At 48.8% G+C, this 20141-nt stretch overlaps 9 protein-coding genes across 9 annotated transcripts; 2 read left to right on the top strand and 7 right to left on the bottom strand.

Annotated features, from left to right (window-relative positions):
* Positions 1–501: 501 nt before the first annotated feature.
* BDR25DRAFT_305394 (uncharacterized protein) lies at positions 502–1270 on the bottom strand. Its single transcript, XM_033690403.1, has 2 exons — positions 1187–1270; positions 502–1135 (listed from the first exon to the last, which is right to left on the bottom strand). Exons 1-2 carry the CDS (start codon positions 1216–1218, stop codon positions 715–717), a joined length of 453 nt encoding a protein of 150 aa, XP_033544448.1. The 5' UTR covers positions 1219–1270; the 3' UTR covers positions 502–714.
* Positions 1271–1655: 385 nt separating this feature from the next.
* On the bottom strand, positions 1656–3001 carry BDR25DRAFT_305393 (uncharacterized protein). Its single transcript, XM_033690402.1, has one exon. It carries the CDS (start codon positions 2756–2758, stop codon positions 1856–1858), a length of 903 nt encoding a protein of 300 aa, XP_033544447.1. The 5' UTR covers positions 2759–3001; the 3' UTR covers positions 1656–1855.
* Positions 3002–3124: 123 nt separating this feature from the next.
* Positions 3125–3933, top strand: BDR25DRAFT_291512 (ribosomal protein S12). The gene is made up of 3 exons (XM_033688592.1): positions 3125–3518; positions 3585–3685; positions 3739–3933. Exons 1-3 carry the CDS (start codon positions 3146–3148, stop codon positions 3805–3807), a joined length of 543 nt encoding a protein of 180 aa, XP_033544446.1. The 5' UTR covers positions 3125–3145; the 3' UTR covers positions 3808–3933.
* A 119-nt stretch (positions 3934–4052) lies between these two features.
* BDR25DRAFT_233784 (class III chitinase ChiA2) lies at positions 4053–5178 on the bottom strand (the record flags this gene model as incomplete). Its single annotated transcript, XM_033685450.1, has 3 exons — positions 4053–4878; positions 4943–5013; positions 5068–5178. 3 exons carry the CDS (start codon positions 5176–5178, stop codon positions 4053–4055), a joined length of 1008 nt encoding a protein of 335 aa, XP_033544445.1.
* Positions 5179–7077: 1899 nt separating this feature from the next.
* BDR25DRAFT_291507 (ammonium transporter) lies at positions 7078–8691 on the bottom strand (the record flags this gene model as incomplete). The annotated part of the gene is made up of 4 exons (XM_033688591.1): positions 8666–8691; positions 8381–8595; positions 7963–8331; positions 7078–7912 (listed from the first exon to the last, which is right to left on the bottom strand). The coding sequence occupies exons 1-4, from the start codon at positions 8681–8683 to the stop codon at positions 7078–7080; spliced, it is 1437 nt and encodes a 478-aa protein (XP_033544444.1). The 5' UTR covers positions 8684–8691.
* A 2123-nt stretch (positions 8692–10814) lies between these two features.
* Positions 10815–12563, bottom strand: BDR25DRAFT_266518 (uncharacterized protein). Its single transcript, XM_033686995.1, has 2 exons — positions 12454–12563; positions 10815–12355 (listed from the first exon to the last, which is right to left on the bottom strand). The coding sequence occupies exons 1-2, from the start codon at positions 12509–12511 to the stop codon at positions 10989–10991; spliced, it is 1425 nt and encodes a 474-aa protein (XP_033544443.1). The 5' UTR covers positions 12512–12563; the 3' UTR covers positions 10815–10988.
* A 194-nt stretch (positions 12564–12757) lies between these two features.
* BDR25DRAFT_291502 (uncharacterized protein) lies at positions 12758–16607 on the bottom strand. The gene is made up of 2 exons (XM_033688590.1): positions 16109–16607; positions 12758–16047 (listed from the first exon to the last, which is right to left on the bottom strand). The coding sequence occupies exons 1-2, from the start codon at positions 16494–16496 to the stop codon at positions 13019–13021; spliced, it is 3417 nt and encodes a 1138-aa protein (XP_033544442.1). The 5' UTR covers positions 16497–16607; the 3' UTR covers positions 12758–13018.
* Positions 16552–16982, bottom strand: BDR25DRAFT_358295 (uncharacterized protein; the record flags this gene model as incomplete). The annotated part of the gene is made up of 4 exons (XM_033695926.1): positions 16552–16614; positions 16690–16701; positions 16771–16858; positions 16912–16982. The coding sequence occupies 4 exons, from the start codon at positions 16980–16982 to the stop codon at positions 16552–16554; spliced, it is 234 nt and encodes a 77-aa protein (XP_033544441.1).
* A 55-nt stretch (positions 16983–17037) lies between these two features.
* On the top strand, positions 17038–18534 carry BDR25DRAFT_358294 (uncharacterized protein; the record flags this gene model as incomplete). Its single annotated transcript, XM_033695925.1, has 12 exons — positions 17038–17050; positions 17090–17186; positions 17223–17271; positions 17321–17374; positions 17453–17480; positions 17549–17678; positions 17713–17729; positions 17788–17889; positions 17966–18099; positions 18152–18201; positions 18296–18438; positions 18503–18534. The coding sequence occupies 12 exons, from the start codon at positions 17038–17040 to the stop codon at positions 18532–18534; spliced, it is 849 nt and encodes a 282-aa protein (XP_033544440.1).
* Between the last annotated feature and the right edge of the window lie 1607 nt (positions 18535–20141).

The raw sequence follows: 20141 nt of genomic DNA, 5'->3' as shown, positions 1-20141 counted from the left end.
AGATGCAGGTGCAGATAGGAAGATTTGTCCAGCTGCAAATCCCTTGGAAAAGTCTACTAACAGACTATTCTAGTATACATACGCGGAAGTGCGTAAAATCCGAGCGCAATTTTCCTTCTCATCTAACCAGAGGTCACGAAACCCTAGAGAATCCGGTTGGATTTGATGGCGGGTTTGAAGTGTAATGAGCAAGGAGTAATCGCGAGGAAAGCGGCCAAAGACGAATATCGTACTGTAATCTATAAATAGCTCCTTATGCAGATCAACGGTTGATATTCCGAGATGCATCTATTGACTCGCTTCAAAAGAAAACCTTTTCTTCTCGAATACGATGGTCGGCAATATTTAATTTAGACGCGTGATTGGATGGAAAGTGGTGGAGGAATAAAGGCATGGGTGGTGGGGAGATGTGGCGGTCAGACTCGGAAGGTTTGGAGGTACTTCACGGGGTTGTGAGTGTGGAGAAAGTGTGAACTTGTATTAGGATCCGATCGTAATATTCTCGAACGTGTCATTCATGGACACGTTTCTTTGCTTCAGGAACGCTTGGGCGAGCTTCAAGAAATGTGATTTTTCCACGGTCCAAAGCAGGACAAGCTGTTTAGAAAAACTAACGTCGCCAATCTTCAACAACACCAACTCAAAAACCAAATTTGCAATATTTTTTAACCTTTCTCACTAGTGACCGTACCGTACCCAACCTTCAACTAACACCTAAACAACTGTAACCGTCGGAACGGGCCTCGTAGTCGTACAACTCGCACTAACAACCGTCCAAGAGGTCCCACACCCTTCGGGACATTTCGTCGGACAGCTCTGATAACTCGTATCTGTCGCCGTCCTTGTGCAGCACTTATCAGTAATACACGGCTGCGTAATTGTGCTCAACATCAAGCACATTTGCCGCGTACACGTATTTGTGTTGAAAGTGCACGTGCTCCACGGGGCAGGGGTGTCGACTTCGGTGTAGAAGGAGGGACAGTTGCGTTCGCGGAGGGCGGTTGTGGAGATGGTTTGGGTAACTGTGGTGACGTAGACTGTCGTGTAGGGGGTGCTGGCTGGGCAGGTTACGGGGAAAGGGATGCTGGAGGTGCTGGAGGGTTTGTGATATGGTGGGTGAGCTGCGGCGAGAGCGCTGGAATAGTCTGTTAGTGGAGATGGCAGGTTTGTAGGTTAAGAAGCTTACCAAAGACTCAAGAGAATCGTGCTGAACAGCATTTGGTTGAGTTGGTTCGATCGTTTGTGACAGCAACGTGAAGTGTAGAAAGATGCTTCAGTGTTCAATCAGCAGCATTTTGCCCACACTTATCAACTCCAAGCGTGACAGATATTTTGGAACTAGTTTAATGGGTCTCGCCCCATGATCTGCGTGTCCCCATTCTTTGGAGACAAAGACGATGTCACGATATGTGGTTCCCCTCAAGCCCTCGTATATCCTCTTGGCCTACCTAATTCGAGCTCACCATTCATTGATCTACTCTTGGCGAGTTAGAACAGGACGTCACCTTCCCTTCCATAGTCTCGGCGAGGGAGATTTCCTTCCAATGCCTTAAAAGCAAAGCCTATTTGACAAAAAATGGGCTCAGAGGTGGAGAAATGGAAGGACCCATGTTATTATTGGCCTCGTATAGAGGTTGCACAAGGACATGGACGAGAACGAATACGATATTTGTGCCTATTGACAGCTTTTGAGAAACAAGGTAGAGGACATGGTAGAGCCTGGAAGAAATGAATGGCAGTGCCAAGTAGAGATCGTCACACATGAGAAGCCAATATTGCTCTCCCAGTCCTTACTCGTCCCTCCACACTCCCTGTAAACCTCCCAACACCTCTTCGTTAACAATTTGAACAATCTTCAACAGTCTTCCTGAACATTTGCTCTCAATGTCTCCCGCACCTTCTTCTGATATTCTTGATAAATCTTATAATGTTCCTCCATGAGCACCCTCAACAAAGCCGGCTCCTTAACTACATAATGCTTCGCCAGAGCCTTTTTTTCTGATACATTGCAGTCCAGTAAACCTCGCTTCACAGACCGGCCCATTGGCATTCTCCTATTTGGCAAAAACTCTTCGACATACTTCTTGTCATCCTCGCTTGGTGGCGCGATGAGTTCAGTAACATCGATAGGTCCAGCTTCATTAAACGACTCTTCGTTGATACCGTTGACAGCCCAATTCGGGTGACTCCAATAAGGATCGTCCCAAGCTGACTGCAGAATTGTGTCGAACGACACGCAGAACTTGAGCACGAGTTTGGGATGTTGAGCACGGAGAGTGTAAATAATCGGCGCAAAGGTCCGGAAGGAGAAACTGTTATCGCGGATTTTCTCCAGATTGATGGTTAAAGTAGCCAGTTTCGGAAATTCGAGAAGTTTCTCCCAGTTCCTTCGTACAGGGTCGGCACCACTCAGGCGGCGGGACTCGTACTCCTGAACGTCAGAAATAGTAGATATGGCTGGTTCATTAAGCTCTTCTTCGACATGAATAACCAGGTGCCGGATGAGAGGGTTGTAGGATAGATATTTGCCCCATTGATCGTTGCTCCTGGGAGATCCCACGACGAAGGTGTTGCAGCTGTAGAATGCTTCGAGGGCTTCTTCGCCGATAGTAGGGTGAGTATAGGGAGATGATACAAACAGTGGGTGTACTGGTCGGGAGAAATAGATGGGAGAAGAAGAGAAGAAGGCGTAGCGGTATATGATGTCGCGGAGTTCGCGAGGCAGACGGAGGAGCTGTGCTTGGAGAGCGTCAAGCATAGTGTTCGTAATTAATGTTCGAGGGGCTTCCATTATGCGGAACAAATCAGATGAAATACATGAAAATGCTGGATGAAAGGGAAATGAATGAAAATCTTTGCTAGGAAGAACGAAAGGACCTTGGCTGTTAGGAGTAATGTGGTTGCCTTGAGGACGCGTAAGTGATGCACGAAGACCTCAGACATCTAACACTTGCCAGACTCAGGTGAACAGGGCAACAGTGCCTAGCTTTGCAGAGACAATTGTCATGCATGGGGGAGGCATACCAGGGCGAGCTGAACCTTCACTGTGGAAGCGTAGTGTGCACGGACCACTACATGCCAAGCAATTATCCGCACCTGGACTTTTGTCCATCACATAGCATGAGCCCACACAACACTACGCAATATGCCTCTTCAATTCCTCCGACGCCTCGTACGGCCCTTAATCCTTCCTAGAACACATATCGCTTCCCCTCGAACTACCACCCCATCAATTGGCCTCCTCGCAGCCCAAAATGCAACCTCTGTGCTCCCCATCCGAACCTTCTCAGCCTCTCCCTCTCGCTCCTCCACATTAATTCAGATCGTGCGCAGCGGACGACAAAAACAGCGAGCGCGGAAGCTGCGCTCACCGGCGTTGAAGAATCGACCAGAGATGAAGGGTGTGTGTCTCAAAGTCGGCACGACAAAGCCGAAGAAACCGAATTCGGGGGAGAGGAAGATTGCGAGGGTGAGGTTGAGTAGTGGAAAGGTTGTTACGGCATATATTCCTGGGGAAGGTATGTTGGGATCGATATATAAAGCATCTTATAATAGCAGTTTTAAGGCTGATCAAGTTCCTACAGGACACAATGTCCAGCAGCATTCAGTTGTTCTAGTGCGCGGTGGCAGAGCGCAGGATTGCCCGGGTGTGAAATATCACCTGGTGAGAGGGGCATTAGATTTGGTTCGTAGACCCCCTTGGCCTCTCCACCAACTGACCGTGCTCACATAATGCAGGGAGGCGTTGGTAACCGACTCACATCGAGGTCGAAATACGGGACGAAGAAGCCCAAGCAGGCCGCATGATCACCGATATCCCAGACGGTCTTGTACATTCGTGTATCATATGGACTTTGAATTAGTGGCGTTCATCTTTGCAGACCTTCCAGGAAATTGGGGTCATATAGAAATCCTATCATATAAAAATATCTACTCAATGTGTTGAGCCCATAACCCTCCGATCGGGCTTGGAACATTGCATAACAGTAGACGAGAAGCAGTTTAACTGACTAATTTCAAGAAGTAAGGAGGAGGACAAAATCATATCCCTGTTAACCCCGTCCCCCAAGCCTGCCCCTCGCAACCCGATGCCCCTTCCCCCCTCCGTCCTTCAAATATTTCTTCACATCACTGATGAAGTCCCCATTACCCCAAGCACTGCTTGCATCCCAAACCATGATCCCCGCAAAACTGTCAAACCTCGTGCTATACTTCACAACACCACCTAGCTTATCCTGAGAAGCATAGCCGCTGCCAGCATTTGCATTCCCCGGAACCCCAACAAAGACTTTGACGTTCTTATTAACTGCGTCGTGCTTTGCCCAGTTGTTCCAGTCCTTGAGGTTGAACAATGGTTGCGGGTCGTCAACGTCCTGCACAAAGGCAGATACGCCGCAGTAGTTGTTGTAGAATTGCACGAAGACCATGTCTAGCCGGACCCTCTCGAGAATGTCTTTAGTGTACCAATCGGGCTGGGGACATTGCGGCGCAGCGCTAAGGTAGAATCTGCGGATACTGCCATCATTGCCAGCTGTGAGGCTAGAGTGTTGGTCGCCGTCCATGTTTTTGCGAAGTTTGTTGGCGAAGACGTCCATGTTGAGGGAGTTGGCTTCGATATCGAAGTCGAAGCCGTCGACGCAAGCGTTGCCGAATGGCCTGTTGATGGTAGAGGTTAGTGTGTAATGGCCAAACATCTCCCATATCTTGTCGGCGGTAGAAACGGCGCTGTTGGTGGAGATGAAGCCGCCTTCAGAGTACGTGGCGCCGCCGATAGAGAGAAGAATAGTTTTGTTATGCTTTGTTTGGCAGGTTTGGATGTCTTCTCTGCGGGAATTATTAGACCGCCGTGAAAGGTGGTATAGGGGCAGGGTGGTTTGTCTGGGTGGGTAAAGGCTGTTGTTGATATTCTGGCGGTTGTGGGTATTATTTCTGCTTCACTCACTCTATTTCTGGACACTTGAAGAGCTCTGTCCCAGGAAACTTTGAGCATTTGTCGCCCTGGTTGGCGAAGTTCTACAGACATGGTAGCTAGTGTTATATCCTTGTAAAAACAAGGGTCTCTCTTACTAGCACGGGTTGGTTGCCTTCGCCCTTAACAATCTCGACTAAGAAGGAGAGAAGAATGACCTGAAATTCTCCATTAGCCGCATAGCCACCCTGGGAATCAAAACGTGTCATACGTCAACATTAGAGTCTGCATTATATTGTTAGCTTGAGCTTCTTATTATAGAACAGATATCGAGTACTCACTGTCACAATAGTGCACAAGTCGGTCTTGCGAGTCCGCCTTGTTGGCGGAGTTCTGACCTACAAGTGCCAGTTAGTTCAGGGATGGGAAAGATTGTAGAGTTGTTCACACACCCCAATACACAGCGACGTTGGAGTTAGAGTTGGGGTCGAAGCCCGCGAGGACAGTGCTAGAGCCGGCAATAAGAGACAATATAAGGGTTGAAGTATGCATGTTCACACTCCGAACGTCTGCAAACAATAGGTTGAGCCAGAGGATCAAGAAGGGGAGTGTCAAGGAGTGTATTGGGCTGGTGGAGGAGGTATGGAACGGGGAAGATGCTATATACATATCTTGTAGGAGCCTGGGTGCATGGTGTAACTACACGATGGGAAAACATTCCGTAGTCACGCGCGATGCTACCTTACCAGCGGCATTGTGATCTATGGCAGTAAGCTCCCAAACGCGCTCGCTTTGTAGGTGGGAGGGAGAGGGCAATGTAAAGCTGGCCGGGGAGTGATATACTTGCCTGAGTGTGGAACAACTACGTTTCTACCTTTCGGAGCGATCATAAAATCATTCCTCGAAGTCACCTCGCTAACCAAGCCGCGCTAGGATGAACAAATATGAGAACGACCAAGCAGAGAAGTGTAAGGAAGGGTGTCCAGGACCTTTTACCCCCCTGCGATCTTGGCCTGAGCCATTGGGCACATATGAAACATTCTTGTACTCGAGTAGATACTGTCAACTGACATGTTAAGTGCATATGAGTAAATGTACGGATGATGGTCTGATTGCTTTGCAGGCCAAATGTGGTCAGCTTGATGATTTATTGTCTAGAATTCTGGTAACATACCAGTACCAAACATGTGCAATCATAGCCTAGCATTTCCCATGCTCAGTGTATTTCCCAGAAAGGCAAGATCGTCATCATGGTTTGAATATCAGGAGTTTTCTAATGTATAGTATTAAAGTATCGAAAATGTTTAGGGATTTAACTCAAGGAGAGGCTGACAAAGACGCAAGTAGCGAACATGGATTTGAAGAAAGGAATAGGGTAGATGAAGCTAATGAAAGGGGGCCAGCTCAAAAACCTAGGAACAAGGACCGCTAAACCGCTACTATAAGCGCGGATCCATTTAGGCCATTGTAGATTCATTTGCAGGAGGTGGAATACATCCTGCCTAGTCCGATACCGACGAAACACATCAGTGTAATGCCTTCAATCGAAGAACATAACTCATTTCTAAGCCTATTGACTAGGAAATGCACAAGGCCGTGAAGGGTTCAAGGGTGATGATTCGGATAGTTTTGACATTTTTTGGCTGCCCCATTGACCGCATCTGGTCGGAAGGCATATTATCGTGACCACTCAATTCTGATTGCTGTCTTAAATGAGGTAGCCTCCAGGATAACCGATGCAACGTTGTGTGCCATTGCCGTTGGTCACTTGGATTCTTGGGCAACCTTGACACGGCAACTCCGGAGGCACTTGCCGTTCATGAGGACACGAATTTGCTAGGGCAACTATGCAGGATGAGCCTCGAAGATGTATTGAGGAAGGTACATAAATGAGTTTCGGTCAGTTGAGAACCTGCGCCAAACTACATTTCATCCATTAGTGCTTATGGAGCTTTTCCAGAAGCCAGGAACCAGCTTCTAACCTTCATAGACACCACTCTGAAGAACTTTTCAAATCAATTGGCAGTCTAATAATATTTCTTAGAATGTTGTAAATTTCTATGGACTTGATACAAACGAGGGGGATGTCAATATTCAAAAAGCCTCGGGCTGCATCACAACCACCATACACACTTCTCCAATGCTTGTTCACTATAAGAGCCGGTCAGCTACGCCTGCTTGGTTCCCACCTCGGGCTCAATCTTGACGCTGTTCTGGCTGCTGGCATGCGCACCAGGAGCTTTGATACCTGCAATAGTGTGATCCTCCATCATACTCCAGTCGCCGATTTGCTCATCGAAGAACTGGTCAAGGTCAAGACCAATCATCTCAGCCTCCTCACTGACGCGGAGGTGCATGAAAGGAATGTACTTGAGCGCGTAAAGCAGGAGGCAAGAGACGATGAAAGAATAGGAAGAGATGGCGCAGATCTCGGCGAGCTGGCGTCCAACCTGGATGCCCACGCCATCAAGACCACCCGAGTATGTCGAAGAACCGTCAAGAGCGGACACCCAAGCCTGAGCAAAGATTCCAGTGAAGAAAGATCCACACATCCCACCAATGCCATGAAGTTTAAACACATCCATACCCTCGTCTATATGAAGCCATTGGTCGATGTTCTTGACAGAGGAGCAGATAACACCAGTCAAAAAGCCGATAAGAGCTGCTAGCCAGACGGAAACGTAACCAGCAGCAGGTGTGATACCGACAAGACCCGCAATAGCCCCCGAGCAAGCACCAACGACGCTGAAATGGCCCTTGGTGCGGATGAAGTCAACGAGGACCCAGCCTAAGACACCGAAGGACGCAGCGGTGTTGGTGTTGAAGGCAGCAATCATGGAACGGATAGAGGCATTCAAGGCTGAACCGCCGTTAAAGCCAAACCATCCAAACCAAATGAGGACGGTACCAAGAAAGACGAGGGTGGTGTTGTGTGGTTTGTTGTGAATCTTATCACCCTTGTGAACTCGTTTTCCAAGAACAAATGCATACGCAAGCGCAGACCTGAGTAGGTGATTAGCCAGTCGACAAGAAAGGGGAACGAAACAACTCACCAACCACTGGCAATGTGGACAGGGCCGCCTCCAGCAAAGTCGAGAGAGGGAAGATTGAACAACCATCCGTTAGAGTTCCAAGTCCAACACGCAATAGGGCAGTAGACAATGGTTGCCCAGCAGAATGCAAAGACCATGGAGGGTACAATGCGGCCACGTTCGAACGAACCACCAGTGACCAGCTGCACTGTACATGCGCAGAAAAGCATCTGGTAGAGACAGAAAACAATTTCCGGGAGGAGCGCCGAACCAGGAGATGGTGCAGCCATAACATTCTTCATGCCAAAGTTAGCGAGATCGCCGATGAAGGCGTTCGCGGTGCGGGAATAGGCCAAGGAATAACCCCAAAACATCCATTGAAAACAGACACTTAAAATCATAATCAGTATTTCAGTCTTTGATGTGTGTCTTCACGTACACTCCACAGACCATCAAGGACTGGAAAAGCATAGCCAAGGAAGACTTCCGACGTGCAAGACCTCCATAGAGTAGTCCAATACCGGGGATAATGAGCCAGACGATGAAGCCGCAGAAGACGAGATACGTGTAGTGGAACTCAAGGCCAGAATATTGCGCGTTGACATCCACAGATAAAGAGTCGCCGCCATTGGGCTGATCTGGGTTGAACTCGGGCTGGAAAGACGTTGTTAGTAAACGCACTTGCTGGTTGTGGAAGAGTTATTTATGTCTTGGTGTTGCTTACAACTACTGGTGTTGCCATTTTGCCCTGCGTTGATTCGATTTCTCAATCTTCCTTATTGGGAAGCTGCTTTTAAGTAAATAGAGCTGGTTTAGATCTCAAACGAAGCGTAGGGGTGTCCTAAGAGTCATATATCCCTAGATACGTACCACCGCGAGTTTCTCCGACCCCCAATTTCCAGGTAACAGGTCCAGTCGCTTCATCGTCCGTCTCAAACTCCACATGTTCCCACCGGTGCCCCCATTGTCTACCTGAGGCCGCCTTGGCACTGATAAGGAGATATTGGGTTTCAAAATCGCAGAACGCCAAGACCGTTACGTGGAAGCGTATTCCTCAGTCTGATTCCTAGACCGGTGGTTGCAGGGGAAAGCGAAGGCCGAGACAGCGCGGATGTGCAGTTCTTAAACGGCCAAGGCTCGTGGAAGGGAACAAAGCTGGATGGTGCGTCTATAAATTGGTGAAGATTCGTATTAAGGGTCTTGGTGTTGATAAGACTCCACGGATCATCTTCCTCTATATAGCCTAGCGGGTTCTCCATAGGGCGATTGCATGCTCATGGGAGCCCAAAGAATGTAGCCAAGCAGCTCCGGTGACTGGCCCGCAGTCGTCAGACCCTTTCTTTACAAAATTGCCGTGTGTAAAAATACGTGCAGCAACGCCGACGCTGAGATAGAAGAGCCTTGCGAACAAAAGCTCTATCTCTCGTTCTTACCAACGGTTTCGCGCGTTTCTTTTGGCCGTCGGTCACACTGACTTATGCTCGTTGTTGATTCGTCTCGAAGCGATCCGACAACCCGAACGCCCGGACCTGCAGACGAGCCACACCCAACATCCACTTTGGCTGCGTTGGACCTAGGTTTGTGACAACAGACAAAGGCCTACCTGAACAACATCGTTCACTAATTCTCGTGACGCCTGCAGTGCTGTCGTGTTGCAGCGTGGATGGTCGCGAACTCAGTGCTAAGAGGTTGGGGGTTGTCTGATAAGCCTGTCGTGCAACCCCCTGTGGCATGGAAGATGCGAAGACGTTTCGGGCATTGAGCATATCAGCCGCTGTGGCTTCCTCTCTGGTTGCTTGTCCGGGCCGGTCCCGCCTTAGTTCCAAGGCAGGACCTCAGGAAAAGTATGCTTGCTCATCTTCATTGGAAGAGTCTCAAGACGAAGTTATTCTGTGTCTCTTTCTTCCTTTTTCTCCTATCCATGCATGTAGTCACGTCTACTACAACAACCTACGCGGACGATGGAAGCAGAAATAACGATGAAGTCTTAAGATGTTGTTCACCATGTTTGGCTTGGACGCAGACTTGGGTCATAATTCTCTCTGCCTCTCATCTCTGCCATGCTGTCCACGCGGAGGGTCAGTCAATGTCAAAAAATGGTAGAGGCTTGAGCTTACTATGGTATGCCTCTTTAAAACCGTGATGGGAAGCAGCGAAAGCATGAATTGCCTGAATCCAAGCTAGGCCTCGGTCTTCCTTTCAAGTTCTCTCATTAGGCTTGGCCAGTCCTTCTATTTTGTGAGATCTGGACACAGTTCAAGATGAACCACACGAGCCTGACGGCCGACTCGGAGGCATCGGAAAAGATGCGGAATCGGTAGACTAGGCTAGCATGCCTCATTCCCTGGTACATCTGAACACTTTCAGAGCGTCTGCTGTCTTGTAAATAAGTCCTCATTTGTATAACCCGCCCTCTCACCTTCTCGTTCCTTCCTAAGACCTTCTCTCCGGGTTAGATGACAAAATTTTGCATGCTAGTATAGGAAAGAAGAAATTACAATCAAAGGTGGTTGCTTTTTCATGTCAACCAATCACTCTCCCGCTACCTCGAAACTGGCCCCCTTAAATAACATGGAAAATGACTAGAAAGACCGCATATATTAAATCTGTTGTTGGAACTGGAGAACACAGAAATGGGATACAAATTTCTGCCATAAATCCCCGAACATACCTCAACATCTCACGAAATGGTACTGCCGACTTTGACAGTCATAGCTCATCCTAGACAAACTTGATGAACTTTTGCGTCTTCTTGAGCAGAACACAACTGTTGCTATTCTGATAATATATATCTCGAAACCATATAACCATTTTAGAGTCTTGGAAGTCAAGGTGTAATGAGATTCGAGTGGAACACACCAAATAACGATGCCGTTGACTTCTAGATTATATATAGTTCTAGGGTGAGAGACTGTAGAAAGCATCATATCTTATCCACTGACCAGACAGGCTGCATACACTTTCTTGTGCTCCTAGACTCCCAGTTGTCTGTCCGTGTCGTTCATATTGCGCCTTATCCAAGCCCTAATCTTACAAAAAAAACCCTTTTAGACCACAACCCGTCTGAGCGCCTCTGTTCCGCCAAGTACTTTCCGTCCCGTCACAGCATCCCGGCCCTTACCGCTCTCCCACCTGCCTTCGCGACTTCCTTCTTCCTTGGCCCATACCTCATCATCATCCACATCCCCATCCCCAGCGTGTCGTTTCAGACCTGCCGCACCCTCCATAAACGCAATTTGACGATCGTGTGTGCCCTCCAGCCAGCGATGTATGCACGTATAGCAGTAGACAAAACCAGTTGGGGAGGCGGTGGGCGTGGTGATGGTGAGCGCACAGATGGGACATAGGTGGGATGTAGCGGGTGCAGGATGCGGAACTGTGAGGATAGGGAGAAGGGAGGAGGCGGAGATAGGTGGGTCCATTCTCCTCCCTTTTTCTGATGAGGATAAAGATAGACGTTTCAGGGCATCGGCGGGACCCTGTTTTTCCTGAGGTTCTAATGGTTGCTTTGGGGATGTGGGGAGGTTTGGCAGAATGGGTGGGGGGAGTTCAATGCTCTCCGCTGCTCTTTTTGATAACTGTCTCGCGAAATCGGACGCATACCACCACTCCAAGAACTTCAGCGCGAAGATGCTCGTCGGGAGCAAGATCCTCAAACTCGATAATAACCGCGGATACACACTCCTAGCCATATTCCTTGGACTGAAAATGCTCCCTCCTTCCCCGGGTCCCGCCGGCCCCACTCCAGAAGCCTTTTGCGTTGCCGTCTCAATGGCTTTATAATCTGCTTCACCCAGCCTTCGTATCCTTGTTCCGATCATCCAGAGAAATGGGGAAGAGTATTTCGAGCCGTCAAAGAGGTAAGCCATGTTGAACACTAGTAGCGAGAAATAATACGCTGCGTTCACGCTGGGGTAAATTTTTCGCAGGAACCATTTATAGTAAAATAGCAAACGTTCCTTGATGCTCGCGCCTGGTCGCAAACCTTCGCGATCCCGACTGTAGCCCGGTCCTAGGATGTCCGAATGTGCGGCATAGATGTCGTATCCTTCGTCCAACTTTCTTTTCAAATACGGCAATCCTACTAAAACTGCCAAATTCCGCCACACGTCTCCGTTTCTTAGCTGTGTTGCTTCCCTTACTGAGTCTGGGGCGCCGAGCTGGGCGCGTGGGATCTCTCCGCCCTTGGTCCGTAGCACACGCGCGCGTTTGAGGCCGTAGAAGTTCTCTGTGAACGAGCCCCCGTATGTGCGTAGGAAGTGCCGCTCAACGAGCAGAAGAAGAAGTGCGTAGACCTCATCGAAGGAGTTCAGGACCGGCAGAAGATAGCGTGGGTATCGATGCGTGGAGACAGCGAGGAGATAGCGGAGAGATGGTGGAAGCAGAGAAGCAAGCTGGTTTTCAGAAAGGAGCTCTACATGTGCAATTAGCAAAGGTCTTCGTATTATCGGCATCAAATGGGGAGTCACGCGAAATAAAGGGAAGGGGCGTGATAATTCCAGAAGAGCATACCAAAGAGCGAGGGTTTCAGCTCATCCAAACCATTCTGCAAACTCGACATGAACTCCATCTCGGCGTGTTGGAGTTGGGTCGGACGCTGGAGAGCATTGCGTTGCGTCGCGTCGCAGGAGTTGGCACTTTTGAGCCGAGGCATAAGGGCGGAACAGTGTACGCCCAGCTTAGTCATCAACCATGAATTTTACATTATATTACATTCACTTTCCACGCGCTGGGTAGACAGGACATATCGATGTGGCATCGTTATAGCCCAAGCACATAACGCATAGTGGGGGCAGGAGCTGAAATGTTGAAAGGACTTCAATAGCTGTGCAACCCACGAAACTATCAAGTTTGTGGTGCCAAAAGGCGGCCGTGGCGGCTCCCAGGGGCAGTACAATCCCTTCCCCCCCCAAAAAAGGTATTAAGCATCCACTTGTATCACCCCAACCAAAGAGTAGAAGATAAAGACAGGATAAGGCAATTTGAACAAACGCAATTCAATAGACCAAGTGAAACCCCCACGGACCAAAGCAACATCGCTCAGCGTGCACCACTTCTCACAATCCCAACTTCGCCATTAGACAGCCTTTCCTTTTCCCTTCCTGCCAGCCCGGCTGCCTGGGCTAGGACTCAGGGCTGGGAAATCGTCCTCCTGCGCTTCTTTCTTGCATTGCTCCTCCGCCAGACTTAACTGTAATGCATACTCCAGACCCGACATCTCAGTCTGCTTGCTCGATTCCGCATCCTGCTTCCCTTTCATCTTAGGGCTGTTTCTCAATCTCGAAGACGGGGGTGAGGACCTGCGACCCTTGGCGTACTTGATCGGAATATCGAAGATCGAGCTGGGTGCTGGACTATCGGAACCATAGATGCCTGACCCCGGTCTGTCTTGGAGACTAAGACGAATAGCCTCAGCTATTTCGGCGTTGAGCTCTTCATCATCTTTTATATTCGGCGAGGTAGATTGATTGTGGATACTAGGCTCAGTGGTGACTGTGTCGCTGCCTAAAGCACTACTACTCTCGCTTTCTTTTCGACGCTTCTCATCCATTTCCAGGCTCTCCTGAGATAGTATAGCTGCATATGCTAGAGCCTCCTCTTCGCTTCCCAGAAGATCGACGCCAAATCGCCCCGCCATGCGTTCTGCTTGTCGACGGCGTTCCTGCTTTTCGCGCTCGAGTTCATATCTCTCATTGGCAATGTAATCTTTTAGATTAGCAGAGCCTGTACCGGGGAAACGCTCGCCACCATTGTTACTTCCACGTTCGGAGCGACGGAGTCGTCTTTTACTACTCTTGTATTGATCTGCGGCCGAGGAGCTGTAGCTCCAGAAACGGATTTGTGTGCCAAGTGATACCGCTCCTCGAAGCACAGTAGGATCTGGGTCGAGACAGATGGCTCCAGCAGCAAAGAGGTTGATACCAACACCTTGGACAGAAGCTTGAGCCTGCACAAGCCGCCTGCGAGCGCGGGATGAGAAGCGGGAATTTAACGTCCTGATAGGTTGCATGCTCGACGCCAAAGGATCCCACGCTTGCACGAGACCGTCGTTACCTCCATGGACGAGATAGAGACCCGTCAAAGCTAGGCAAGATATTTCTGGCGATTCTGTATAGATGATCCGGATTGGGTCAAAGGAATTGATCAACTCAGAATTGCGTGAGACGGGAGATCGGACATCCCAAACCAGAATGATCCCAGTCTTTGTTCCAGCGGCCATGAAACGAGCTCTCTGACCAGGAATGTCAGAGGGAGATGATGGCTGGCTTGCAACTGACATTGGCGAAGCATATGGCGAAGATGCAGTTGAAACTGTCGAGAATCCCAGAGCTGGGTCCTCTGACATTGTGAGAGTAGCAAACGTAGACTGGTCAAGGGCGGTTGCTGTAAGCTCTAGAGACCTTAGCCCGCCGAAAGAAAGCTTTGAGGATCGCCATTCTTCAATCAGATTGGTCCTTTCGGGAGAGCTAGCAGAAGACATGTAAGATGAGCTCCGAGTGCGTTGCGCAGGCCGTCCGTGGTTCGGGTCTGGGGTGTTGGAGCCACCAAAAAGAGAGCCGCGAGGAGGAATAGAAGGAGTCGAAACAAAACCATTGCTCTCCTTTTCACGAGTCTTCCATCGAGTGAAGCGCTTGATATCAGCCACATCACCCTCTTCAATACCACATTCAAACACCACAATGGCTTCGCCGGCGTAGTTTCCATCATCACCAGCAAAGTCGACTTGAAGACGTCTTCGCATGTCCCATCCTAGACAAACCCTGTTGAAGTTCTTAGGCTGTTTCCGAATGAAATTTTGGATCTCCTTCGTTTCGGCAACAATCTGTTCCTTGCTTAAGCACATACCGTCCCAGGAAGACCGTGGAGAGTAACTTCCATCGATTTCTTCATCATTGTATGGGTCGGGGCGTGCGGTGCGCCTACTAGGTTCGACTAGATTCCAGTAAACACTTCGTCCTGTGAGCCAGGCTTGGTACTCAGAATACTCATCAATGTTTGTCTTTGGGGCAGAGGTACGGGTGGGGAATTTGGTTAGGTAGAAGACCTCACCAAGTGCGTTGAGAGCAACCGCCCAGATACGGTGTTGAGCATGCCGTTTGAGGGAGTAATTTTCATCAACAGCAATCGCAATAATTGGCACACCGGGACTAAGAACCCAGCGGGCGGTAAGCTCGCCGCGCTGTAAACGGTTCCCACGTAGACCATCCGCACCGAGGCTACAACCCGTAACAACGCCGGCTGCGGATCCCATCATGATTCCGATGAGCCCCTCCGACAGAGAAGGTATGGTTGGTGACTTAGCAATCCAGGCAGAGCAGATAGCACCACCATCGACACCTAGTCTTGGGATCCCGGCCTCGGCCATGAAGAAATCAGTAGGCTCTGCAATGAATCGGCCACGCATTTCATCCAGTGCTCGGTAGTAGCAAGATCCTTCCGGGCAACCTTGACCGTAAACCATACCATAGGGCTGGGATACGTCCATAACGTTGGGAACTCCTACCACTTCCCCTGCACCTAAGCCCCATTCGGATACTCCGGGAAAGCGTTCAGAAAACTGGCCGTAGAAGTTGGGATCGCCCTGCCCCCAAGAATCTACCTTGGCGGTAGTGGGGTCGCTGCTGGTAACCATACCAATATCGTCCGCTCCGTGAACAAACCGCGGGACTCGCTTGTTCAGTCCCGTGCCAAACGTGGCATGGAGGTGGTTCACGGTGGTGAAGGTCTGCGCGTTATACATGACGACAGGTGGTGTAGTCTGTGTCTGGCCAGATCGCGCCGAAGACGCGGTTTGTGGTGCTTGAACAGGCTTGCCTCTAGTCAAAGAGCGCAGAAGCCTGGTTCGCAGAATGTATTCGCTGCGCCAAGAAGCAAGTGCCGTAAGCCTCGTGAACGAACGTCTCTCTGAGCGAACGATGTCTCCATTATTGTGGATAGCAAGCTGAATCGATGGTTCGAGGAGGGTTTCTGGGCCTGGAAAGTAGCGGGCGAAGGCAACTCGCCAGGCATGGGGAGTCGTGACCAAGCCATTGAAACGACGCGAAACAAGAGAGATGGCAGCCAGATCGTTAGGAGTCAGATGCGAAAGGGCATGCGTTAAGATCTCTATACTAAGGTTAGGCATATCACAACTCGCAGCGCATCTAGGACTGTCTGCTTTGCTTACCGTTGGGAAGATGGGAGATCGGGGAATTCTTGTCGTCGGGATTCCGGTTCTTTTTGATTACCTCAAAGGAAGGGCCATTGCTTCTCTTTCTTAGTGATTCAACTAAAGCATTCTCATATACTGCGATCCTGTTGCGGGGGGATGGCGAAGCAAGACTCAGTCGCGTAGATTCGTTGCCTTCGGCGACACGTTCCGGTGAAAGCGACGCGGAGCCTGTATTCCGTCCAAAGATATCGGCCCATGGCACTCTCGGCTCCTTTTCGTGAGGAGGCAGAGAGGCTGACTGATCATCGTCGCGAATTCCATGCTGGGAGGTTGTTGGGTGGTTATCGGCAGTAGCGTTTGGGGGTGTAGCGGTTTTGAAAGCGTTGGAAGGCTCTGATTGCATAAAAATTTAGGAGGAAAGAAGTGGATTCGCAGTTGACTGAGCTGTTTCTTGATGCTCAGTCTATAATTTCAGGCGGTGCGCGCTGCCAGTAGTCGAAGTGGTTGGTTTGGGGAGAAAGCTGTGACGTTTCTTTTCGAGGTTGGGTTTAGTTAGCTAACTTAGCTAATATCACTCCTTTCTGTAGTTAAGCGACATAACTCTCGCGCTAAACGCCGAAGACGATTTACAACAAACCTTAGGACTCAATCTTCTCTACTATTTCAAACTAAGTGACTTCCCGAGGACCTAAGGCTAAATGTGATTTCCATTTGAGGTTGCCAAGAGCGAAAGCAACATATATTAGGATCCAACTAGATGCGCCACTAGCGCAATATTCCCCATCTCTCGATGGTGGAAGGCCTATGTCGAGCAGCACACCTTCAAGAAACTCAAAGTTACTATCACGGACTTGGGTACCTTCGCAGCACTTTTAGTTGGCAAAAACATTCCGAGCCGGGCAGTGTTCACATCTCCTTCTATATTATTCATCTTAACCTCCCCCATGCCCATTGGGGGTGAGTGCTGCAATATACTAAGGATCCCCGATCGTGAAGTTAACGCATCATTCTACCCATCATTCTCCGCCTCGGTAGCTAACGCGTTTTCCATTCTTTCGGATCTGGCTTCTCGAATGGCAGGAACGCTGTCCATGTCCCTGATATTTTACGATGCATATGGGGCCTGAAGCTCCCAACTGTGTGAGCCACTAAGCGGGTTCCATATGAGAGTAAACGTAGTCAGCACTAGGAAAAGATAGTAGTAAAAGCGAGGGCGAAGTTTGACAGTTTGAACTCGTCAGTCGGGATCCAATTCCAAAGCTGAATGATATGACGATCCTTGTTTCAGCGTAAGCTACTGCTTGCACCATCTAAACTACACTTGGATTTCGGAAAATGTTGAGCGATTCACGAGTCTAGAGAATTTGGCCATTGAGGCGAATGACTAGTATGAGCTTAGCCTATGCCCAAATGTAGTGTTTGCGAGGCCTCTGCTATCTCAAATTAATGTTCTAGCAATTCTGGGCTTCGTAGCGGTTATACGCAGTCTCCATAGAGATTGTCTGCGAGATATGCAATTAGATATCCTCCATAGAATAATGGAAAACGAAGGAGTGTCGGCCCATAAATTCGTGGGCCATGCCCAGTGGGACAAAGAGTCGTAGTTCTCCATCCTTAAGCACCTTGCCAACTCTCCGTCCCTAGCCGTCTTACGCCTCTTTAGTAGTTAGTAATTTACCCTGAGATTGTCTGAGGCATTGCCGACCATCCCGTCGCACCATTCCCCTCACTCCAAGAGCTGGTCTTCGAAACCGCTTCAGAAAAACCTGATGGTAGATGGTTCTATCAACACGATGGTGTGGCCTTCTAGAGGCCAAAGGTAACCTAAAGTACGAGAAGAAGAGATAACACATTCCGTCGGCGGTGCCTAAGCCTCTGAAGATTACCCTCTCAATACTAATGTTGTCATTCATAACCAGTTTCAATCACTGCCCCGACATCATCACTTTTTTATCACCCCTAATGGGTGCCGTGGAAGATTTCAAGCGCCTCCATTAACTACGAAGGTGTATCTTGAACCTATTCAATAATAATAGAGGGTCCTGTAGCGGGATTGAGAGATTTATTACCCTTTTATCGGTTGTGTTTTTGAACTTTGGTGTCTCCTAGTGGCACGCCTAGATCACTAATATCTTCTAATCCAAAGTTTCCATTGGATGCAGCATATTTACGTTAGATTAGGATCTTTTAGCACGGAGACAGTTGGAGACCTTGGGAAGGAGCCCAAGCAGCGTGGTGTGGGATTCTAGGCCCTAATGCGAAGATCAAGTTTCTCGATGAGAGAAAGAGGATATGCGAAAATAGACCGGGCAATCTGGATTTGTCCTTAAAAATTCCGAGGTCGGGTCTGTATTATCTTATTACTTTTCCATTTGCTGCCTGTGGACCTATGAACCGATTCAAAAGTAGACAAGGGAGTCGCTTATGGACTATCCCCTTAAGACATTGCCTAAAAGTCTGATTCTGTACAATCTTTTAACCTAACATGAGATACTAGTAGACTTCATTCAAATCTAGGAATATTTTCTCACCCCTGAGCATCTCGCCTGGCACAAGCTTCAGTCAAGAGCAGGGACACCAGTTTGGCATTCCATGAATTTGCAGTTTCTGTCCGAGATCTCTCCTACCACTCTGAAGTATATCTTGTCTATACACTATTCACGATTTTCTACCGGCTCACCAACGCTTATCTCAACCACCACGGGCTCTTCGGATCTCTAAGTTTTCCGTCCTTGGATCCAGCACACTACTGAGTGGCAACAGAGCGCCGCCTTCAAATCCGCCCTGGCCGAGGGATGGGATAACGAATTTAGGCCCGCCAAATAAGGGGAAATAAATTAGAGTTTTCAAAATCTTGTCGGTAGCCATGCTGGGAACCACAAAGCCATATATCCGACTAAACTTAGGACGAAATGTGACAAGAAAGGTTGATCGAAGGGCACACCGATTGGGTGTGCATGAGAAAGGAGTCACTTTCATCTCATTGAGCGATTCGAGCCATATATCTTTTCCCGTCTGATTACCATGAGCAAAGGATAGACTTGTGGCATTGTGCTTTGTCCATCACTTGGAGTCTACGTGTCTAAACTGCCTCTACACCTTAATACTCTACCATACCAGGGATTTCGACGTCACATTTTATCACCAGGAAATGGAACGACAATTCTTAGCAGGTGGGCAGAGCAACGAAGCGATTCCAGGGAACCGGAAAGGCTGCGCGAATTGAAAAAGAGGCATAATTGAAAGGTATTGGTTCTCTCGCCGTAAATGAATCTTCTGTGGGATTACGAGACGAGAGCAAGAAATTGTTCTCATAGGTTGGCGAGCTTTGGGTAAGTTTGATAACACCTGCCGCTTGCTAGGCGAATTATGCAGCTAGAGCGTCCGAGGTCATGAATGCGGCAGTGACTTAAGAGACCTAGTAATGAGAAGGTATTTCATTATCCAAGTAGACTTCGGATGCGCAGTGGAGAAACAGCTTTGTAGTAGGTAGAGTTTTGGACTTGATTGCTCACCTGTGCTACTTTTGCGAGGCGGTGATGATTTGATCGGAAGATTGAGAGAATAAGTATATCTTCCCTGTAGCACAGCAGACTCCATACGGAGGTTTGAAGAATTTCAAATCCTCGTTCTCAACAACACCATAGGAGTTGAGCTGTTGGGATTATGTACCTATATCGCAAGCTTCCGAGTTTCGAGAACTGATGTGAAGGATGGAGCGCTTTCATTTTACGGTAATGATTAGGGCATAAGCCAGTACACAATACCTTCCGGGAAGGTGCTTGAATAGGCATTACTGTCCGTAAAATCGTGTCTGTTTTTTACCATCTTACAAGTTCAACAAAACGAGGTTGCAGAATTTCCGGACCACAATGACTTCGTCTCTCACTAACTGCATGTCCTAAAGCCCACACAACTCTCTCCTGTTGAGGGGTAATGAAGAACCCAAAGGTCACTGCACTGGCAATGCACCTAATTCCATCTCTCCTTTACTTACTGGAGCATTACCCTTAAACATCTCTATCTGGGACAACCCGCAATATCACGA

The sequence above is a fragment of the Lindgomyces ingoldianus genome (genome assembly GCF_010093535.1).
Source record: "Lindgomyces ingoldianus strain ATCC 200398 unplaced genomic scaffold BDR25scaffold_28, whole genome shotgun sequence".
NCBI lineage: Eukaryota > Fungi > Ascomycota > Dothideomycetes > Pleosporales > Lindgomycetaceae > Lindgomyces > Lindgomyces ingoldianus.
The sequence above is the reverse complement of the archived record's forward strand: the minus strand, read 5'-3'. Positions and strand labels throughout refer to the sequence as shown.

Bases quoted from the DNA above. Each gene is read 5' to 3' on its own strand.
- BDR25DRAFT_305394 (XM_033690403.1), bottom strand. From the start codon at position 1,218: ATGCTGTTCAGCACGATTCTCTTGAGTCTTTG. The intron at 1,136-1,186 runs GTAAGCTTCTTA...AGACTATTCCAG, and splicing joins ACGATTCTCTTGAGTCTTTG to CGCTCTCGCCGCAGCTCACC.
- BDR25DRAFT_305393 (XM_033690402.1), bottom strand. From the start codon at position 2,758: ATGCTTGACGCTCTCCAAGCACAGCTCCTCCGTCTGCCTCGCGAACTC.
- BDR25DRAFT_291502 (XM_033688590.1), bottom strand. From the start codon at position 16,496: ATGCAATCAGAGCCTTCCAACGCTTTCAAAACCGCTACACCCCCAAAC. The intron at 16,048-16,108 runs GTAAGCAAAGCA...ACCTTAGTATAG, and splicing joins GATCTCCCATCTTCCCAACG to AGATCTTAACGCATGCCCTT.
- BDR25DRAFT_291512 (XM_033688592.1), top strand. From the start codon at position 3,146: ATGCCTCTTCAATTCCTCCGACGCCTCGTACGGCCCTTAATCCTTCCT. The intron at 3,519-3,584 runs GTATGTTGGGAT...AAGTTCCTACAG, and splicing joins GGCATATATTCCTGGGGAAG to GACACAATGTCCAGCAGCAT. The intron at 3,686-3,738 runs GTTCGTAGACCC...CACATAATGCAG, and splicing joins TGAGAGGGGCATTAGATTTG to GGAGGCGTTGGTAACCGACT.
- BDR25DRAFT_266518 (XM_033686995.1), bottom strand. From the start codon at position 12,511: ATGGAGTTCATGTCGAGTTTGCAGAATGGTTTGGATGAGCTGAAACCC. The intron at 12,356-12,453 runs GTATGCTCTTCT...TTGCACATGTAG, and splicing joins GCTGAAACCCTCGCTCTTTG to AGCTCCTTTCTGAAAACCAG.